Consider the following 20,942-nt stretch of genomic DNA (forward strand, 5'->3'; position numbering starts at 1 on the left):
GGGATCCTACTCTGTACCTACCACACAAATCTAGCCCTGCAAATATTTATATGCAGCCCTGCAAAAACCAATTTAGGACACTATTCCTTCCATGTGTGGGATAAAGCTAGGCTGAATCAACAGAAGTATAGTGTCCTGATCAAGGGAAATAATACTGCTGGCATCAGTCTGTCTTGGGAGACAAATGTGCCTGCTGTGGCTGTAGTGACTGATACGGGAGAGGCATGTTTTGTTGCAGCTGGGGCAGAGGAAGGCATCTGGTTGTGCTGATGCAGGTGTACCATGATGTTTCTTCTTTCTGCACTACTCTCAGTGGTCGTTCCTCCTCTGATCACTGCTGTGGCTACATGCCCAGACTGTATCCAGAGAAGTAATAGTACTGCCCTATTCTGCCTTGGTCAAACAAAACCTGTACTACTGTGTCCAATTTAAGAAGGATATTGACAAGGTGGAACATGTACAGAGAAGGGTGACCAAGATGATCAAGGGTCTGGAAACCAATCCTTATGAAGAATGGTTGAGGGAATTGGGTATGTTTAGCTTGAATAAGAGGAGACTGAGAGGAATTATGATAGCCATCTTTAAATATCTAAAGGCCTGTCACATGGAAGATAGAGCAAACTTGTTTTCTCCTGCCCCAGAGGGGAGGACTCAGACCAATGACTTCAGGTTACAAGAAAGGAGATTCCGACTAAACATCAGGAAGGACTTTGTGGCAGCAAGAGCTGTTTGACAGTGGACCAGACTGTGGTGGTGGACTCTCCTCCATTGAAAGTTTTTAAGCAGGGGTTGGCTGGCCATCTCTCATGGATGTTTTAGTTGAGATTCTTGCATTGCAGGGAGCTAGACTAAGTAACTGTCAGTGCCCTTCCAACTCTACAAGTCTATGAAAGCATTGGGTACTGGGGAAACCAAAACCATTACTAGCTCCTAAATTGCTTTAACCTTCCTTCAAATAAATACATTTTAGATTGAAAAAGGCCCCGACTTGCCAAGACAGCACTGAAGGTGGAGGAAGGGGAGGTGGGGTGGGAGGGGGGTATTTCTACACCCAAGGTAGCTCCATGCTATTCCTTGAATACGAATGCAGCTCACAAGCTCAAAGTAATGGGTGCACTGGTTCAGTGTGAACCCTTGTACTGAAAACTACCCTCTGTGAGCTGCTTATCGAAGTAGGGGCAACAGGGTAACATTTATCCAAAGCATCCTGCTCGGAAGACCACCTCCTCCTGACTTCATAATGTATAGTTTAAGATACTGATTCAGAAGGGTTAATACTGCCCAGCTCAAGTTGGGCGCAACAAGCTTGCTTTCCTGAGATCATTCAGTCTCTTAGGGTGGTAGTGTGGTATCTCTGAAAAACAAGCCTGCAACCTAATTCCCTTTAAACTCCCCCACCCTCATGCATCCCTGTGGGGTTGGTCTGTTTCTTTTCCTGCTTCCTCTGCTCATCCCCCAGCTTGAGGGCTCCACCTGTCTCCCAACTTCATCATGCAAACTGAAATAGAGCCGTCTCATCCTTGAGTGGTAAATCAAGCACCATGATATCAGCACCCTGCAATTAGTACTGAGCCACAGGTAGGTACTACAATTAACAAACAACTATTGCAAATTCAGGTGTGTCAAGGGGTTAGGAGAAGATGGAAGGTAGTATATGAAAATGATTTTGGTGGGATAATTATGGAAAAAAATGGAATGGGAGAGAGTTATTATTAAATAATTTGTCTCAGAGGAGATCCTTGCTTTAAGGCTTCTGCAGCTCATGCTTTTGACGCTGCCAAGTACAGCATCACAATTCGGTCACCTTGCCAAAGAGGTCCCTGACCAAAAAGCCTCTTCTTTCATTCCCTATGCTAAAGTGACAATCTACCTCCATGGTGGTGGAAATAACAAGTTCAAAGGGAGGGAGGGAGAGCTGAGCAGCTTGAGAAGGGGAAAAAGAGGGAGGGGGCAGAGGAGGTCAACAGCTGATCCTGCAGCTTACGTCTGCCCCAGATTCCCCCCCCCCACATCCATCTCCACCATCCGCAACAAGTCTGTTTCTCTGCTTTGCCAAGCGAAAGTTGGGGGGCACAAAGGTGTGAAGGATGGGTCAAAAGCAAATTGCACATGGACAAGTAAATACATGAGAGTCTTGAAAATGCATATGGAGACTCTGAAGCACATGCAGCGGGGGCGAGATTCCGTGGTCACCAGCACGCAGGGGAGAGGAGCCCCCAACGGAGACGAGTGGGTTGCTCTTTTGGAAAGGTGAGGCGGTGCTGCAGCAGACAGATGATGGTAGGCAGAGCCAGCCAGGGAAAGGTCATAACACAGAGATCCAGAAGGGGGCGCTGTGCTAGACTGTCTCCTAAACTGAGGCTCTGTGGTAAAGAAGGTAAGAGTTCTTGTAGAAATTTGTGCTTTAATATATTTTGTTTTGTTTAAAACAAAAGTTCCCACTTCCCTGAGGAAGTCCTGTCCACTATTCCCAGGAAATGTGGCTTTCCCCCACTTTCATTCATCCTTTTAAATAGTTTTGTCATTCTCATCTTTGCCTTTCGTTCCATTGTTTCCATCTCTTCTTTCCATTGCTTCCTCCCTCTTTCTCTTGTTTTTTTTTTTAATAATCAAGATTTGTTTTCTTTTTCTTTTAGACATAATGACTTCCTCCAGGAATCCTACACGTTCTGAGCTGGATCCCCTTTGCGTCGTCATGCTTATCAGTCTTTGGTATGGACACTTTGGTGTGCCAGTGAGGAGGGGGAGGAAGAGGAGCAGAGGTGACCAAGTAGGAAAGGAGGAGGAAAGTCTCAGAAGACGGAAGTACTCGCTTGCTATCATCTGAGCAGGACAAAAAGGAAGAAAAGTAACGGTCCACAGAGGGGGAATTTGTCTTGGGTGATGGCACCGTTTTCTGGAAGGACAACTGCTGCAGGGCAAGAAAGAAAGAAAGAAAGAAGAAGGGTTAGTTAAGGTAAGTGTTCCTGCTTTTGCAGTATAAACAACAACGTGATGCAGCCACAGAAAAAGCCCATGATCTTCAAGGCTGCATCAACAAAAGTATAGTATCCTCATCAAGAGAAGTAACAGGACCACTCTGTTCTGCCTTAGTCAGACCACACCTGGAGTATGGTGTCCAGTTCAAGGATGTTGACGAGCTGGAATGTGTGCCAGAGGAGGGCAACAAAGATGATTAAGGGTTCTAAAGAACAACTTCTTTGGTTAACGAACACTGCAAAGGTTATGAGGAGCAATAAAGCTTGTGCAACAACATATGGAAAATTGGTTAAGCACCGGGCAATTGTGTGGCATGTTTCCCAGTTCTTGTTCCACCAGGTCACCCAGGAATCTCACCTGTGCCATTGACTCCACTTTGGCACACCGAAGTAATTCAAGTGAGGCAGGTACACACACCTTAATCAATAATGGACCTTGCTGCTATTAAGCAAAACAGTAAAGTCAACATGCAGAATTCTCCCAACCTTTACTTCTGATTTGGGATACAAGTATTCAAACACTATGCCAAATATAATCCATTACCTTTGTCTGGGACAATGGGCTTCCTTGGACAATCTCCCTTTTTTAGAGTGACGTCATCAATGGCAATATCTCCCTCTGAGCCTGTGCCACGGACACCTTCAAAGATGATCTGCAGGCAGAGCACACCAGAGTTGGAAAGGATCTCAGGTAGCAGGCCAGGGACCAAACCCATGCCCATTCTCCAAGTTACTGTTTGTTTTTTAAAAGGAAGAAAAACGCCCAAATTCTCTTTGGGCCATTTTTTGTTTACCATGCCCTATCATAAAGGTAGGTACCAACTGAGAATCCACTTTTAGGCTTATCAGCAGGTTCAAATGGCAGATGACTCAGAAAATAACCAGGACATAGACAAGAGGGGAAATGGAACAGCGCATATGAAGATTAAATCAAATGAGCAATGTGAAAAGAGGTATGGTTTAGGAAAAGGAAGGAAGTTCATCTGTTGATACTGAGTAATGGAGCAGTGTAGTCCTAGGCATGTCTACTCAGAAGTAAATACTACCATGCCCAATGGCGCTTACCCCCAACAGTTACACGCTTAATAGGATTACACACTTAATTGGAAATCAATCCAGTGACGATTATTTCGGAGCAGACAATTATGGGATTGCGTGGTAAATGTGCTGGAGAAGCAATCATATGAGTACAATGTTACATTTCAACCAGCACCTTTTCCTGTCTTGTCACATCTTTGCTATCCTTTATCTCACCCCTAAGCATGAGTCATCTTTTACTGAATGAGCCTGCCCCCAAGCTTGAGCATCTTTCAGAGGCAACGTAAAACACTGCAGCTTTTTGTGTGTCAGTGGTTTACAACAGGAAAGTAGTTGTAGATACCTAAGTATGCATATACTCTTGCATGTCCTCCTCATTTTAATGGGTCATCCTTGTTTCGTTATCTGCCCCCGGACTTATGATAGGAGGTGAGTCACCAAAAGCAACCAGCTAGGAGGGAACGAGTCAAGCTGCATCTTCCCTTGTTTCAGGCAGGATTCATGCTTGCTCTAGTGCTAAATATCTCAAACCCACCACTGCGAAAGCCACAACTTTGTTCCTGCTTCTGTCCTGCTTACTCTAGAATCACAGGGGGCTCCTTCATCCTTGAGGCCTGGCAGTTACAGCTTCATTAGCCCATGCCATGCGTGCTGTTCCTATGGTTACAAGGCTTTACGGGCAGCTTAGGGCAAAGGCTCAGTCGCTTCCCATTCCCTAAGGTGCAAAGCCAACCTCTGTGTTCATATCCTATCATGCAAGAGATGGCTGCAACTCAAGCCTGCCACTAGCAATGTATTCAGAATAAAATCTTCGTCTCTACTACGTTCCTTACCTCCCACATGCTGCAATTTAAAGGATAAAGTCTGAAGGGATGTGTCTCTCTGAGATTTCACCTCCCCTTGTGTCAAGCTACACCTGCTGATATTGCCTCTCCTACACAACCATTAAAGAACGATGCAGGAGCCCTTTCTCTTTCACCATACTTCACAGTAAAACTATTCCTCCATCTAGCTACCTACCATTATGTACAGACACAGGCTTCAGTATAGCCACTGAAAAGTCAGCTGGGAGACTGATGCAGTATCTCAAATGCCTATGAAGGACACCTGATGCGGTCATTTGGAAATGCCCCAGGTTCATCACCAGTTCTTGAGGGCCCAACCAAAAAACCCCAGATGAGCCAGATAGAATAAAAATAGTAATGTTGCCCTGCATAAGCCTTGTGGCATATGACCAAATGACAATGGTAATGTGTGCCTAGAAATCTGGGTTCATGAGTGTTGCTATTTATGCTCCCATCACTGTCAAGTGTAAATGGTCCAGAAACATTATAACAGAAATGAGAGTCAAAGCATGAATTAAACCAATGTATGCTGGAGCAGGCTCACAAGCAACTGAATGATAACAAATTAGTTGCCCATCCCCATTGTCATTAAGCACACAGCAATAAGCGAGCTACAAGCCATAAACAGCACACTTGCAAGTAACAAGATTATTGTTTTATGGCACCCCAAAGTATGCTATGCACTTCAGAGCTAAGTAAACAAAGCAAATGCACAGAGCTGTGCCCATTCATAAGGAATCATTCCCTGCACAAAGAAAATAAAGATGCAGGGCATAACAATCACAATGAACTCTCTAGGAACAAACACCTGTGGGTTGCTGCTCACAAGGAACAGCAGCAGCTCAAAATAATAAATAATACCCTTTCAGACCACAGGACCTATTTACACTACAAAGATATAGGTTGCAATCCAAATAAGATTGAAGTGAGTGGCTTCCTAGAGCAGATTGATGGGCGGTTGCCTGCTCTTGATAGGTTTACATTTCCTCTGAAAGAGCAGGTACGTAGCTTGGGGATACTTTCTGAATCCATTTCACAAGTGCCTTCCATTAGCTTTGGGCAGGGATAAGCTAACTACTGTTGTCTATGCTCTGGTAACCTGTACCTTAGATTATTGCAACATGTTACATGTGGGGCTGCCTCTGAGGACAGTTTGGAAACTTCAGCTGGTGCAGAACTCGGCAGCCAGGTTGCTCACCAGGGCAAGACAGTTTGAGTATATTACACCAATTGCACTGGCTGCCAATTATTTTCCAGACACAATTCAAAGTGCGAGTTTTGACCTATAAAGCCTTAAGCCTACATCAAAATAAAGAAATATGCACAAAACCTTAGTTATATCCTGAGCACAAGCAAAACCAGTTGCTGAATCACCACAAGCAAATGTCATTGAGTATAGCTTTGCATTGCTACAGCATCCTGTCTGAATTTGGGCTAGTTACAGAGGAAAGGTGTGGGAGGGGCCTTTCCCGATCCCAACTCTAAACTTAAAGAAACTTAAACTTGTGAAATATAATTCACAAGAGAACCTTTATAAACTTGTTTGGCTCTTGCAATTAAACCTAAATGCAGTTTATACATTATGTATCATATCTCCAGAAATAAAGCGTATATGAAATAATAAGGATACCTAGAAATTCATACACGAATGTCCTACAGTTGCAAGATGACAGCTGTCTTTGTATCCACATTCACCACAAATTGCAGGGCTGCGAACCTCTCCTTAGTATCAGCACACAGCCATAGAAAACCCAGTGGTGGCTCATGAAGTGCAGCGATGGAAGCAGTAGTTTTCTCATGGCACCACCACATTCTAAGAACATAAGAAGAGGCCTGCTGGATCAGGCCAGTGGCTAATTCTTGTCCAGCATCCTCGAGTTGGAAGGGACCACAAGGGTCATCGAGTCCGACCAGCAGCATGTTTTCACAAAGCAAAGTTTTTCTTCCCATGGATCTCCACAGGAGGAAAAACTTCCCCTGCCTAAATTGCTGCATGTTAAAGTGCTTGTTAAAGACACAGGGTCAGTAAAATAATAAATGATGACAGCCTCTAAAAACTTGTGCAAAGTAAATAATGCTTAGAGCAAATATGTGAGCTTACTCCTATATACCCAATTATAGATAACAAGAGTAATAATGTGCCTGGCTCAAAGGCCACAAGAAACGTTCTGCTAACATGGATAGTCCCAATGCTGGAATACACATTATATGAAATATGTAGTTGCCACCAAAAATTAGTGGTCCAGAGTTTCATCCTCCTTTCTGATAACATCCAGAAATACAACTGAATAACATAGTATCACTGTTCTATACTTTAGCCGCTGCACTGCACTGTAGGGTTACCGGTAGCAGTCACACATCTCCCATCACATTTAATTCTACCCCAGGCATCCCCAAACTGCGGCCCTCCAGATGTTTTGGCCTACAACTCCCATGATCCCTAGCTAACAGGACCAGTGGTCGGGGAAGATGGGAATTGTAGTCCAAAACATCTGGAGGGCCAAAGTTTGGGGATGCCTATTCTACCCACAGTCACACATAAAAATGTAGTAAGAGCCAGGGGCCACCTAGTACCGCATCCTGTTCTCACAGTGACCAACCAGATGCTTGTGAGAAACCCTTAAGCCAGGGGTAGGCAACCTAAGCCCAATCACCTTCTCAATCCGGCCTGTGGACGGTCCGGGAATCAGCGTGTTTTTATATAAGTAGAATGTGTGCTTTTATTTAAAATGCATCCGAGTTATTTGTGGGGCATAGGAATTCGTTTATCTGAGCACGAGCACTCTCCTCTCCTGTGGTCTCCAGGGACTGATATTCAGAATCATTACTGCCTCCAGCTGTGGAGGCAGAGCACAGCCATTAGGGCTAGTAGCTATTGATAGCCTTCTCCTCCATGAATCTGCCCAATCCTCTTTCATGTAAATTGGTGGCCATCATTGCATTCTGTTGGAGCGAATTTTGTAGTCAAACTGCATGCTGCATAAATATGTACAGTATTTTCTTTTATCTGCAGAGCATCTCGCCACATCCAGCTTCATTGGATTTCTACAGTTTCTAGTGTCATGTAGGAAAATTCCTGACATGTCCTGGTTTCTGGGTGTAAAAATGGCGTCAGGGGAATTTTGCCGATTGGCAAAATATCAGGGAAAACCCAGATGTATGGCAACGTGATGGGGAAAGTGGAAACAGCTCCAAAAGCTTTAAATCACAATTTTTTGGTTGAGTTTCCCCCAAAAAAGCTGAACAATTTGAGTTGGTTCCCCCAAAAAATCTCAACAATTTTGGTGGGTTTCTTTGAAAAGCTCAAGAATTTTGGGATCTTCCTAAAAAAAATCTCAGGAATTTTGCTTCTTGAAAAATTGCAACCCTAGTGATCAGGAGTCCCTTCACCTTTACCTTTTGTGTCATGGCAGAAGAATAAAAACTTTTCTCTATCCACTCTCTTCATGCTTTGCATAATTTTATAAACTTCCTTCGTGTCACCTCGTATTTGGCAATAACAAGGCAGCTGGCACACAACAGCTGCTCAAGCCATGTATTAGCAGACAAACGCATAAGTATCATCATGAATTACCACTGATGGGGAATAAAGGCATGTCTGGGTCTCACAAACTGCCCTATAATTAGGAGGCCAATAGCAGATTCATTGCTCTTGACTCAAGCATCAGTTACAAGTAGTAGCCTGGTGCTAAGGATGTCAGAGAAATCTGGTTGAAAATGGACTAACAAGCAATTTTCCTTCCACCTGCTCATTCAACCCCCATTGCATCACAGATATCTACCTTAGTTCTCCACAATTAACTTTTTTTTTAAAAAAAAACATGCACATGTTGTTTTCTATTTACATATTTGTTACATATTCAAGCACCTCTTCACTTTTCTCATTTCTGAAGTATCTGTTGCCAAAGGCAGCCTATATGCACTAATGAGGTAATCCTATGTCTACTCATAAGTAAATCCCATTGTGTTCAGTGATAATCCGCTTCCTACTGTGAAATTTTAAAACCCATGGAATGCAAAGCTCATCATATGATATGGAAATAAGTAATCACTTTAGTCAGACTTACTTCCAAGTAGGTATAGTTAGGGTCACAGCCATAGATGCCTTTGTGATGGGCCATTAGCCACTTCATTAACTTTGTACTTAAGATGTAACAAGGCTGTTTGTTGTTTTTGCTGCAAAAGACTAACTGGGCTACTTTGCCTATGGAAGCTACCTGTAATTAACTTTGAAAATGATTGGGCAGAAAAGGTAACTGATTTGTAAATATCTGTTGATGGCTGAGAGATGCTTATCTATTGCGTGTTATGTGAAAAACAACAACATTTTTCTTTATTAGCAGATGACAAGATAGATGCACGGACTTGTGCAAAATAAACCAATTGCAGCAGGAAAATACCGGATGAAAGTGTGAATTAATTTTGGGATAGATTGAAGCATGCGCTTACATGGCTACCTGCTGCTCAAGTAACAATACTAACTGACCATTCATGGAGAGAAGTAGGTTGTTAATAAGCGCACGGGGCCCCTTTGACTCTGGCTTCTTTTCTACAACCACAGCAACTAGGAGTAAACAAGTTTTCCGGCTCTTTTGCTGCTGGTCTCACTAGCCCATCTATGTGATTTGCCATTTGTTGTCTAGGCCCCCCAAGGATCTGCTTACCTGGAAAGGTCCTGCAGGGTTGATAGGTACATGTGCTTGTTGCCAGGCATTTCCTTTGTCCCCTTTGAGTGACAAGGCTTGAGTGGGCTGTTTATTCTTCACGTGAACCAAGAGGTTTAAGGAGCCTGTAAGAGAGCGGCAACCAGACACTGGAGTCACACTGCTTCTCCACAGCAACCTCTTCCTTTCTCTTAGGGGCCATTCTATGCCTGCATCTAAACCAGGTCCTGCACACTAGTTCTCCCAACGAATTAAAGGCATCAGAATGACAGCTATTCAAAAATCAACACATGGTTTGTCATGCCAATTCAAAAGTTTTCTTGCCCTACGGTTCATGTTTTCCCTCAGAATCCCCCCTGGAACCTAGTTAATTCCCAGTCAATCTGAGTCCACTGCAGTACCAACTAGACAATGTAGATTTGGGGACATAAGAAGAGCCAGTGGCCCATCTAGTCAGGCACCCTGTTCTCACAGTGGCAAGTCAGATGGGAAGCGCAGAAGTAGGACTTGGGTACAACAGCACTCTCCCCTCCTGCAGTTTCCAGCAACTGGTAGGAAAGCCGAGCATTATTGTTCTGAATCGCATGTGAACCAAACTGAAACCATTTAAAGAGGGAGAGCTGTTACATTCTATTTCCTACATGCTGGATGTGACAAATAAAAATGTGAATTTAGACTCAAGTTCTCCTCCTTGGTACAACCCCTTTCCTTGAATCAAGCTGTGCCCAGGGCAGCTAATGATGCATTAAGGCAGAGAAGGGGAGTACCTGCCGCTCTCCAGAAAGTAGAGATCAACTCCCATCAGCCCTAGCCAGCATGGCGAGTGTTCAGGGATGAGGGAAATTGTGATCCAACAACCTCAGGGTGGGTGGGTAAGGGTGCTTCCTCATCCTACCACTAAGGTCAGAAACAGTGCATTCCGATACATGTCTTCTGAGAAGTAAGCCTCATTGAACGCACTAGGACTTAAAGACCTGTTCATCAGGTCTTGTGCTTATCTTGTTCTCGTGGGAAATGTGCTACGATTGGCCAAAAGTCATGAGAGATGGAAAAATTCAGCAATCTCAATTTGCCAGGTAGTGAATGCATTGACTTGAGTGACCCCTGTGGCATGTTTGACTATACTGCTGTGTAGCTAAATAAGGCCGCTTTGAAAATGGACTCGCAGTTGTCGTTGGGTAACGGTTGAGTGTTTTGTAGGCGTTAGGTTGCGGCCTAGGATCCCTGGAGAGGCCCAGGTTTGAACTTCCACTCAAGCTCCAGAATTCACATCATCTGCCAGCCTAAGCTGCCTCACATTCATTGTGAAGATAAGGGAGGGGGACATGTACATGCACACCCATTTGAGTTCTGTGGAGAAGCAGTGGTATAAAAATACATTTATTTATGAGACACTTATTTCAAAATATAGCTGTCTGCACAAAGCAGCTTGCCAATATAAAATAAAAACGTTTAGAAACAGACATCAGTATTACAATATTTAATTACTAAAGGAAAAGGGGGGAAGCCATACAAACCACTCAGTCTTCAGCTCTTAGGTATATGACTGGGCTGCATTTTACTTGGAAATCTGTTTTTCTCCCTCTCAACCCCTCCATGTTTTATATGCTTTCTGTCTTGCCTCAAATAAATGTTTCGCATTAATGGTTCTGGCTTGGTTCAATACAGGACCTTTGCCTCGAAAAACACAAACACCTTAACATTTGAGGTATGGTTAGACATTTGCACATGCAAACCCCAACCCAATATCCTTGCACCCCCTCAGTTACCAACGAGGAAGATCTTCAAGGGGTTCTATTCATGTCTGCTTGATTGTTAGTAATTGATTAATTATTACTTATACCCCACCCATCTGGCTGGGCCTCCCCAGTCACCCGGGTGGTTTCCAACAGGATATTAAAAACATCAAATAAAACATCAAACATTAAAAACCTCCCTAAGGGAAGCCTTCAGGTGTCTTCTAAAAGTCAGATAGTTGTTTATTTCCTTGACATCTTGTGGAAGGGCAGGTGCCACTACCGAGGAGGCCCTCTGCCTAGTAGGACTGTCCACATAATTGAGGATGATTGCTCCAACACACTTTAAATCTGAAGCTATTGAGAAATAATAATGGTTAAGGAATGTGGTCTGAAAACCAATAAATATGCATCAGACCCAGTTTTCTCCTGTTTGGCGGTTTCCAGGTATTTGTTACCTAAATGTGGGAGGCAGGGTGAGGGGGTAGGTATTCTCTATCTGAGTTTTGGTAATGGCATCGCTTCCTTGTTGACCAAGGTGGTAGTAGGTATTAAAAGGGATGGACCTAGTTCTGCTTCATTCACCTCCGTACAGGTGAATAAGCAAGGAGAAGGTAACATACCATAACAGAGCTGCCCCTGGCTCTGTTACATTGGGGGGAGATGCCTAACAAAGCCCGTCAGACTAGTTTAGTCATTTTGCATTACAGATAGGCTGACTTTTCCTTAAATGGAAAACTTGATTAAAATTAATGCTTTGAACCAGGCCTTTCTGGCTTGGAGATTTAAATCATTCCACACTGGAACCAATTGCTGTCTCTATCAGCTAAGCAAGTGAAAGATTCGTTTGACAAGGCATTATCCACAGAGCCTCTAATAAGCAACAAGAATATGTTAGGCAGATTCCTTTCGTGATGATGATAATGATGATATGGCTGCGCTCTGTCTTTTCTTGGCTCCTCCCTCTGTCATAAACTCCACATCCCAATACTGCAGGTGTTTGATTTTACCAGTGAAGACAAATCTATGAAAAGAGGATGTCTCTGTGGGAGGTTGTGCTACAGCAAAATCCCATTCCCAATATTTTTTGTTCTGCTGTGCAGCTGCTATTTGCACTTGCATTTAATTTCTTGCTGGGGTGGTTCACCGCAAAATAAATTGTGATAACATGGTGCAATATTTGACGGCTTCCCAGTCTCCATATGCACGTCCCTTCGGTGCCATGGAGGGTGGCTCTTGCAGGTGAGGCAAGAGGGAAGGTCATTTTAAATTAGGGTTAAGAACAAAGAATCTATTTTGGTGCTTTATTATAATGAATATATTTAAAATCTTTTGAGTGGGATTCAACTAATTAGTTCTGTCAGTGGAGTTCCACTTGTATAATGGGGTGTTCTCCACCCACCTACATGTCATCTTAAATTTGCTTTGTAGAGGGGGACCCCCCAGAACAGCACACAGGAGAATGGGGCTTGTTTCACCTGGCTAGCCAACATGCTTGCGCTGATGGAATGATTGACACATTGAGATACTGAATAACTCCCCATATTACAAACATGTCTTGCACACATTTTGTATATCTTAAAGAGCTGATTTAATTGTAAGCAAATATTGGATGTATTTCAACTTGGGAAATTTTAACACTTTAATTAGGCTTTTATTATTCACAGCAGCAGGTGTTTATCCTTTCTTGCACCTTTTGGCCCTCCCCTTTCCCCATCTTATCTTAAAAATCTCAACCATGCTGAGAAATGCTTTGGGTGATCTCTGCTGAAGTGCTGGCTTGGAATTGCACATATGTCACTGTATCCTATGTTAGCACACTCTGGTTGGAACACTTTAGGCAAGGAACATAGCTGCACAGACAGAAGTGGGTCAAATTATCCAGAAAATGAACTGGCACCTGCAGGAAGGCGGAGAAGGCAAAGTAAAGAAGGAAATGAAGCCGTATCGGAAAAGCAAAAGTGACCCAGCTTTGAGCTCCTGGCCATTAAGCAAACCAATACACCTGTGCAGAAAGTTTCAGCTCTGCCACAGGACAGAGGGAAGGAGCAAGAGCCAACAAAGTGTCAAATGCCTCCACATGGCCTCTGCTGGAGGTGCAGAGAGCACTTTGCAAATAGCAATTAAGGCTGGCGAGTGTCTCTGCAAAGCAGATTAATCTCATTGCTCCTTCTGTTTTCCAGAGGAAGAAACTGACCTGCACAGGGAGGAGGAAAGTGTGTAAATTGGGGAAGTGACCCAGCTGTTCTGTTGATTAGGCTGATTAATTAATGCTTTTTGAATATTGTGCAGCCTCATTCATCTGAACAGCAGGGGGGTTACCTAAAACATTTGGATAACAACATATTCCCTGTACTATTTACATAGTTTTTACTATGGCGAGGGGCCATACTGAAGAGACATGCTGGTTTGGAGGTCAGCTCTTATGTCTGGCGGTTGGGTCATTTGTGCATTGCAACCAGACATCTTGTGGAAGAGGTTCTGCTGCTAAACCAAGCTGTGGTGGAGTGCCTTCCACCTATTGATAAGAGCTGGTCCTACCAGTAAACAGGATGAAGTAGCTCATTCCTGAATGATATTAGGTTTGTTTTTGTTTGTTTTTATTGCATTGAAAACTATGGAATACTGATCGTGGTGAAACCCTCACCAAAAAGTGGGAAAGTGTGGGATATACAGGATAGTCTCAGGATATTCAAATATAGTAATTCAGAAAAATGAAGGTGGCAAGATTTGCTCTTCTGGCTGCTACTGGCACAACTGTAAACATGCATTTTTAGAGCCTTTCCATTACTTTTTTTTTTTTTAAGTACTCTAATGCTCCATCCCTTGGAAATCTCACAGGTTTCCTATTAGCAGTGTATTACATTTCCCTCCTTCTCAGCTTTCTCATGACTCTCCTACCTTCACTGATAAAAGCAGTTCAGAAGGAAGAAGTAGAGGAATGAGCTTACTCACTCGCAAACATCTGGAATGTTATTACCGAGGCGCTGATTCCTCAGTAGCCTGATGGTGGATAGGAGTCTAAGGTATGTTTCCTAAATGTTTATGTAAGAACTGAAGGGAAGTGGAAATAGCTGTCTTTCAGCCCCATCACTTATGAAGCAATTGAAACACCGGAGATGCTGAGTCAGCTATTGATTGCTGCCCTGGGCTTCTTTGGGAGGAAGGATGAGATATTAATTCAATGAGAGAATGAATAATTGCAATCATGCAATTTCCTTTTCAAGATTTTACCTCCTCGCTGGCAATTTTTATTTTCTTCTCCTCTTTGGCCACTCCCCCCCCCCCTGATTTGCACCTGGCTTTTCCTGGGTGCAACTGCTCACAATGCACATGCGAGTGGTTGGTTGCCAAGTGGCAGTTGCCAGCTCCTTGCAAAATATCAAAGCTCACCATGGGAGAGGAGCGGTAGTTATGCCTAGGTGCTGACACTCTCCTTGATATTTTTTCCCTGCATTTGCATTTGTTATTTGTCTGGTTCTTACAACTAAATTGTGGAATTCCTTCACCCAAGCCTTTGACACCTGAGTGTATTTTTAAGGCCCCACCCTATTCCTGTGGCTGTAATCTGTTTTAATTGTTTCTAATGCCGGTTTTAAAATTGCAATAACCCACCCTGTGACCTGCTGGCTGAAGGGTGGGTAATAAACTTAACAAACAACCCCAACAGCCGTTATTAATCAGAAAATGAAATAAAGGCTCATAACAAATGTGAGGAAACAATCGATATATGAGTGAGCAGTGGCTGCTTCTGGCTCTTTTTAAAGTCCAGACCTGGCATTTAGAAGAAGTGCACCAGCTGTGATACTAGATACAGTAACCCAGGGGGGATGCATTTAAATGCTACAGGTTTCTGGATGAAAAGGTCTGATTTCAGTTTCCTCTCAATATAAATCTCACTTAGTTAGCCTGGCCAGTAACAATGGTGAGCAGCAGATGATCATACAGGCAAAGGGGAACATGCTTAAAGCCTGCTGCAGGTGGCTGAATGACATTTAGGATAGCAATGCAGGAATAGAGATAGCTCACTATTTTCACTCTTCATAGTCACCTATTGCATAACAATCAGGGTGCCTTCCACACTGAAGCCCCTTTCATTTGGAAGTTCTCACTGAGCTGGTGTTTTTTGTTTTGGCAAATGCAGTGGCTGCTCATGAGACACGGAACACAATTGGGATGCCAGAGAATTCCGTCAGAAACAGAAATGGGAGTGGAAATTCCTGCAATTCACATGTTCACCGGAGGTCAGGAATGGAACTCATGCAAACAAATGGTAAAGAATTATGTTATATACACACGTCCTGCTATTCAACCGCTTGTTATGTGAAAATTCAGGTATCCAAACACAAAGAATTGGTACCCAAACTTTGCTATACACACACACCACAGATTCAGATATCCAAACAGCCAGAGTTTGCCCATTCCTTCCTTGTTTGTGTTTGCTGGTCAGCAGAAACTATGCAGGCAGGCAGGAATTAGGGTAGATAGGATATATCAGATACAGTAGCTGGAGAAATTGAACAAATCAGGGAGCAAGAAAGACAAATAATGTGTTGTGTTTTTTTGCTGGTTGGCTGCAGCCATTTCAGGAATAAACCAAGAAGGGAGGGGGGAAAAGAGACTGGACAAATTACAGATTAGAAATATTTCCATAAGAATCCATGGAGATTGTGGACTCGTTATGTGAACGCTTGCCTAAAAAAAAAAATTCCCGCCAACACAATGTGTTCGGTAAGCATCATGCATTTTTTAAAACTTTCCCATTCCACTGAAATGTAAATAATTATGCAAATTTCAGCCAAAGGGGATAACAAGATAAAAAACTTAGCTATAGTGAAAACTGAATCCTAGTGGGAAGCAGTGGCAACTGCAACAGACCCAGGATGGGACAGAAACCTCCTTACACCACAATGCATCTTCCTAAAAACAGTCTGTGTCACATGCCACTGTGAAGTAGAATGAAAATTGAGAAGGTTTTAAGTCCTGTGCCATCTTTCTTTTTCCTTTCCTACACAGGTGTACACAGGTACACCTCTACAGGCAGTTAAGGGAACAATCCCTCCATTCACCTTGCACTTGGAGAGAGGAGGAAGTGGGCTTTTTTCACCAAACTAGCCTTTTTCAGGGATCTTGCCTATTCCCTCCCCATCATCTCTCAATGTATGAGGTGGGGAAAGTGCACCACCTGTGCGAAATCTCCCGTCACCACAAGGACCATGTCACTCCAAAGGGATGTGGCAAGAGGGGCTTCTCCCCCCCCCCAGCCATTTTTGGGGATCAAGCCTATTGCCCCCCATCCCTTTAAAGTTTTATTTATTTTAAAATATTTATAACCTGCTCACATTACAGTTCACTTTCCAAATAGCATGCATGGGAGGAATGGCTGGTAATGGGGAAATCTCACTCCCCACAAGGACCCTGTTACCTCCCTGGTGTGTTCCTGCTTAGCGGTAGGACTAACTCTGGAAGTATGACTCAACGTAAGGCATCCTCTGTGACTTGGTCTTGCTACAATTCTCTTGCGTATGATGTCTGAATGCAATGCACAGATCACTTAAATCCAAGTTAGCATCAGTGAGTGAAATTTATGGGAAGAAATGATCTGCGGACTGCAGCGTCGGTCTCTCGTGGCAGAAGGCACGCAAGATTGGCATTTCATAGGAAGACAATTAAAAGAGGCTTTGGCATAGGCAGGCTGAAAGAAGAGACTGATGATCAGCTCTATAACTTAGTCCAGAAATTCTAAATTAGATTTAGCAGGCCAGGGACACCGACTTGGGCCCCAGGTTATGGGTGCCCAATGGCCCCCGTGACATAAAGTCATGTCGTCACGCAGCAGCAGCAGTACTTCCGAGGCCTCACGGGGTCTTGGAGGTCAGGTCTGAGGCCTTGCAAGACCTCCGACATGACTTCCAGTAGAAACATTTACTGGTAGTACTTTTCTGTTAGCCCAATAGAGAGGCTGAGGTGCCTAATACCTATATATGCAAACCCCCCAGGTCTGTCTCTGCGAGATTCCATGCAGGTGTTTATTGTGGGATCACATGGACACAAGCTGTTTTGCAGCATCCACACAACATTGTAGGAATCAAAATGGCAGGCTGCATTCCTCCCCTCCCAACTTAATCTGGATTTACCCTTTATAGGGAAAATCCAATCAGTAAAAACCAAACAAACCAACAAACCCTGTTGTCAGCGATCCATTTGCAATATCTCAGCTACCTGTTTACAGATGCACCCTCCCTCCCATTCTTTCAAAAGCACCTTCTCTCTCTCTCTCTCTGTGTGTGTGTGTGTGTGCACGCACGCACACACACACACAAATAAGTGAAGAAGCAGCACTGAATGTGTTTGCTCAATCCTTTCCCCATTCTATAGGCTTCTTGCCCAACTTGCCTCAAACAGGTGCTGTGATGGCAAACATGGAGGATTTGAAATAGAGAAATGTGAGCAGGGGAAAACATACCGCTCCATCTTGCTTCTCCAACTTCCTCCCTGCTGAAGCTAACTTTTATTTAATTTCATATAAAAAATTAATAGCACTGGGTCTCGCTAGCATGTATTTACATGAAATGTGCAACGGGTCCCAGAAAGCCAAAAATGTCCCCAGAAAAGCAAGCATATGTGTTCTAACCACCATTTACCGTTCACATAAATATTCTGCACACTCTTGTTCAAATCACTGTGCCATACAGAGTGTGCTCACGTATGGTTTATGTGTGTGGTACGGAAGCTGTACTTCTCAGGATAGGACAGGCCTGTGCAGAATTATTAAAACAGCAGAGAGCATTATTGGCTGCTCGCTCTCCACCTTAGAAGAAATCTATACCACCAGGTGCCATAGAAAAGTACTAGACATATCAAGAGATCCAATGCACCCTGGTTACCGTTTCTTCAAGCTCCTGCCATCGGGACGGAGATATAGAACAATGCAGGCAAGAACGAGCCGTCTCAGGAACAGTTTCTTCTCTAGAGCAATTTTGGCCTTAAATGTAAAGTCTGGACTTTGAAGTCATCTTATTTTACTTGTTATATTGTATCATATTGCACTGTTTTAATTAGGGTTTTGTAGTAATTTTGGATTATGTGGAATGCTTTATCTGAGTGGATGTGGTAACCAAGTAATTTCGTTGTTCCCGCAAGGGGACAATGTCAATAAAGATGATCTTATCTTATCTTAAAGACAATATTGCAATGCTCAGTCTATCTGTAACAGATAGAAGTCTATGGGAGAACAGCTGCAAGGGACCCTCTCTCAGCAAAAAGCAAAAGTCTATGCAATAGCAAAGCAAGCCGAGGGATGTGCTAATACTTCCTTTCTGCAGGTGAGGTTGCAAATTAAAGGCAGAGGTTCAGGGCTGGTCAAAAAGTTTGCAAGCTTAATCGTAGATGAAGCATGTCTTGACATTTATGTGAGAGGTGGGATAGACATTCGTATAAAAGGACAACAAATATAAATAAACATAAAAAAATTCCTTCAGTAGCACCTTAAAGACCAACTAAGTTTATATTTTGGTATGATGGCAAACATGGAGGATTTGAAATAGAGAAATGTGAGCAGGGGAAAACATACCGCTCCATACCAAAATATAAACTCATACCAAAATATAAACTTAGTTGGTCTTTAAGGTGCTACTGAAGGAATTTTTTTATTTTCCTTCGACTCAGACCAACACGGCTACCTACCTGTAACTATAAATAAACATGTTCCTGTTAATTCTGAGGTGGAGTCTTCTATCGTGTTGTTCTGCCCATAATTCTTTCTAAATGCAATGATCCTTTCCTAAAGTGCTTCAGGAGAAAGATGTGTATAGCCTTTCCACTTCTTCCTAACACCATTACACAATCTAATGACGTAACACCATTACGCATCCTCCACAGAGCACCTCCTTATCAGACAATAGAAGAAACTTTAAGACAATAAAAGAAACTTTCATAGTGATACTGTCTACAGGTGATGACAGTCAGGTGGGGAGAAGCATAATGGGAAATTAGAGAATACTTGAACCTCCACTTGACATCCTAGTCATTAAGAGAAGAGAAGTGATACAAAGGGAGAGGTTAACATGCTCACATCTCTCTCTTATTCTCCCTTCAGTGAGAACGTGGCATGACAGCGATTTCAAAATATATGCAATTGTTCAGGAAGAGAACTGCTGAAGCACACAGAGCCTATTATTTATTTATTATCCTGCCATTCTTCCCAAAGGAACGCCAAGCATTACCAAAGGAGTCTTCAACTCTCCAATCCAGCCAAAAGTGGTTATTTCCTTTTTATTTTGCTTCAGCCAGTCACATTCTTGGACTAGGGTTGAGACCAGTATTAGTGTTAAAATCAAAATGCACTCGGACATATGTGAAAATACTAAAGCACTGTGCGTGTGTGTGTGTGTGTGTGTGTGTGTGTGTGAGAGAGAGAGAGAGAGAGAGAGAGAGAGAGAGAGAGAGAAAGCAACATTCAGAAAGCAACATTCAGAAAGCAACATTCATTAATATAAATGAATGGCGAATGCCTAGTTTGGGGGCCTGATTTGTGCCCTCAGCAACATTTCTGAAAAGCAAGATCTGAAAAACAAGAATGAATCCAGCCATCTCTCCAAATGGATACGACAAAAAGTACTCCTGGCCTCCTCAGCAACCTGACTTTCTAGGTGCAATCCAGAACCCAGAAGCACCAGAGTCTCCTCTGGGAGGCCAAACGGCATCTCTTGTGGATGCTTTGCCCTCCCCACCTCCCTGCTTGTTGCACTTGTTGCCCTGATTGCATCTCCCAGGAAGCTTATTGTAATGTAACTGGCGATGAAGCACGAGTCCAAGGCTCACTGCAGGAAAATCCCAGGAGTAAGCTAAAGCCCTCAAAAAGAATCTATTACTGTTCATAATCCCGTGAACAAATATGGGCTGCCTTTTCTCTCTCGTTTAAATGAATGATAATGAAAAGCAATCAGTAGCAAGCTTGTGTTCTTAATTATGGTTCTGTAATAATGGCAAGTTACCACTCTGAAAGGGGGAAAGCAAAGGAGCGAGAACAGGGAAAACCCAGCCCTGCTGGCGCTAGAGGAAGAAAAATATCAAGCTGCTCCGAGCTTAAATTTTTAGCAATGTAATTTGTTTCTATGCCACGATAAGATGTATTTACTATTCTCTCGTCTCTAATGATCCTTTGAAAAGCAACATGTGCTTAATAAGCACAATTACAGGTTCTCAGCTGCCTCCCAATCCCACCAACTCAGTGCTTTGTTTTGCTGATTCCTAATAGCTGGTATTCCGCCTGGACTCCCTAGATGCAAGTCCTGCCTGCCAGTTCACTCACATAGCATTTCCCACCAGCACCAGAGACATTTCCCACTAGTACAATTCAGGTCCCGTTTTCTAAGTGGTCTTGCTTGATGATCTGATGGATGCTGGTAAGTCAGTCCACTGGCAACATGCACCGGTATGGCAACCCCATAATGGTGCAGAATATAATAGAGTGTCCTCTTGGCATGGCATCTGCTTGAAACAGGATCTTAAAGTTTTTTTGTGAGTTAAGGCTGCATAATTAAGAAAAGCTCAGTTAACTAGCAGGTAGCAATTAAGAAAGAGGTTTTAACACCAGGTAAAGTGGGTGGCGCAGGGACACGGGTGGCGCTGTGGGTTAAACCACAGAGCCTAGGGCTTGCCGATCAGAAGGTCGGTGGT

The 20,942-nt window shown here is 43.3% G+C and overlaps 1 protein-coding gene across 2 annotated transcripts in view; it reads right to left on the minus strand.

Annotated features, from left to right (window-relative positions):
- Positions 1-563: 563 nt before the first annotated feature.
- MDGA1 (MAM domain containing glycosylphosphatidylinositol anchor 1) overlaps positions 564-20,942 on the minus strand; it is a 260,864-nt gene continuing 240,485 nt past the window's right edge. The window contains exons 15-17 of one of the 2 annotated variants that reach the window (XM_035108147.3): positions 9,526-9,650; positions 3,523-3,631; positions 564-2,908 (exon numbers count right to left, since the gene is read on the minus strand). In XM_035108147.3, the coding sequence (XP_034964038.3) occupies positions 2,820-2,908; positions 3,523-3,631; positions 9,526-9,650 (323 nt within the window). In that variant the 3' untranslated portion in view covers positions 564-2,819. Of the gene's footprint in view, positions 2,912-3,522; positions 3,632-9,525; positions 9,651-20,942 lie in introns of both variants that reach the window. The other variant, XM_035108146.3, reaches the window with a different exon arrangement.

Source organism: Zootoca vivipara, chromosome 3 (genome assembly GCF_965207765.1).
Source record: "Zootoca vivipara chromosome 3, rZooViv2.hap1.1, whole genome shotgun sequence".
In the NCBI taxonomy this organism is placed as follows: Eukaryota; Metazoa; Chordata; class Lepidosauria; order Squamata; family Lacertidae; genus Zootoca; species Zootoca vivipara.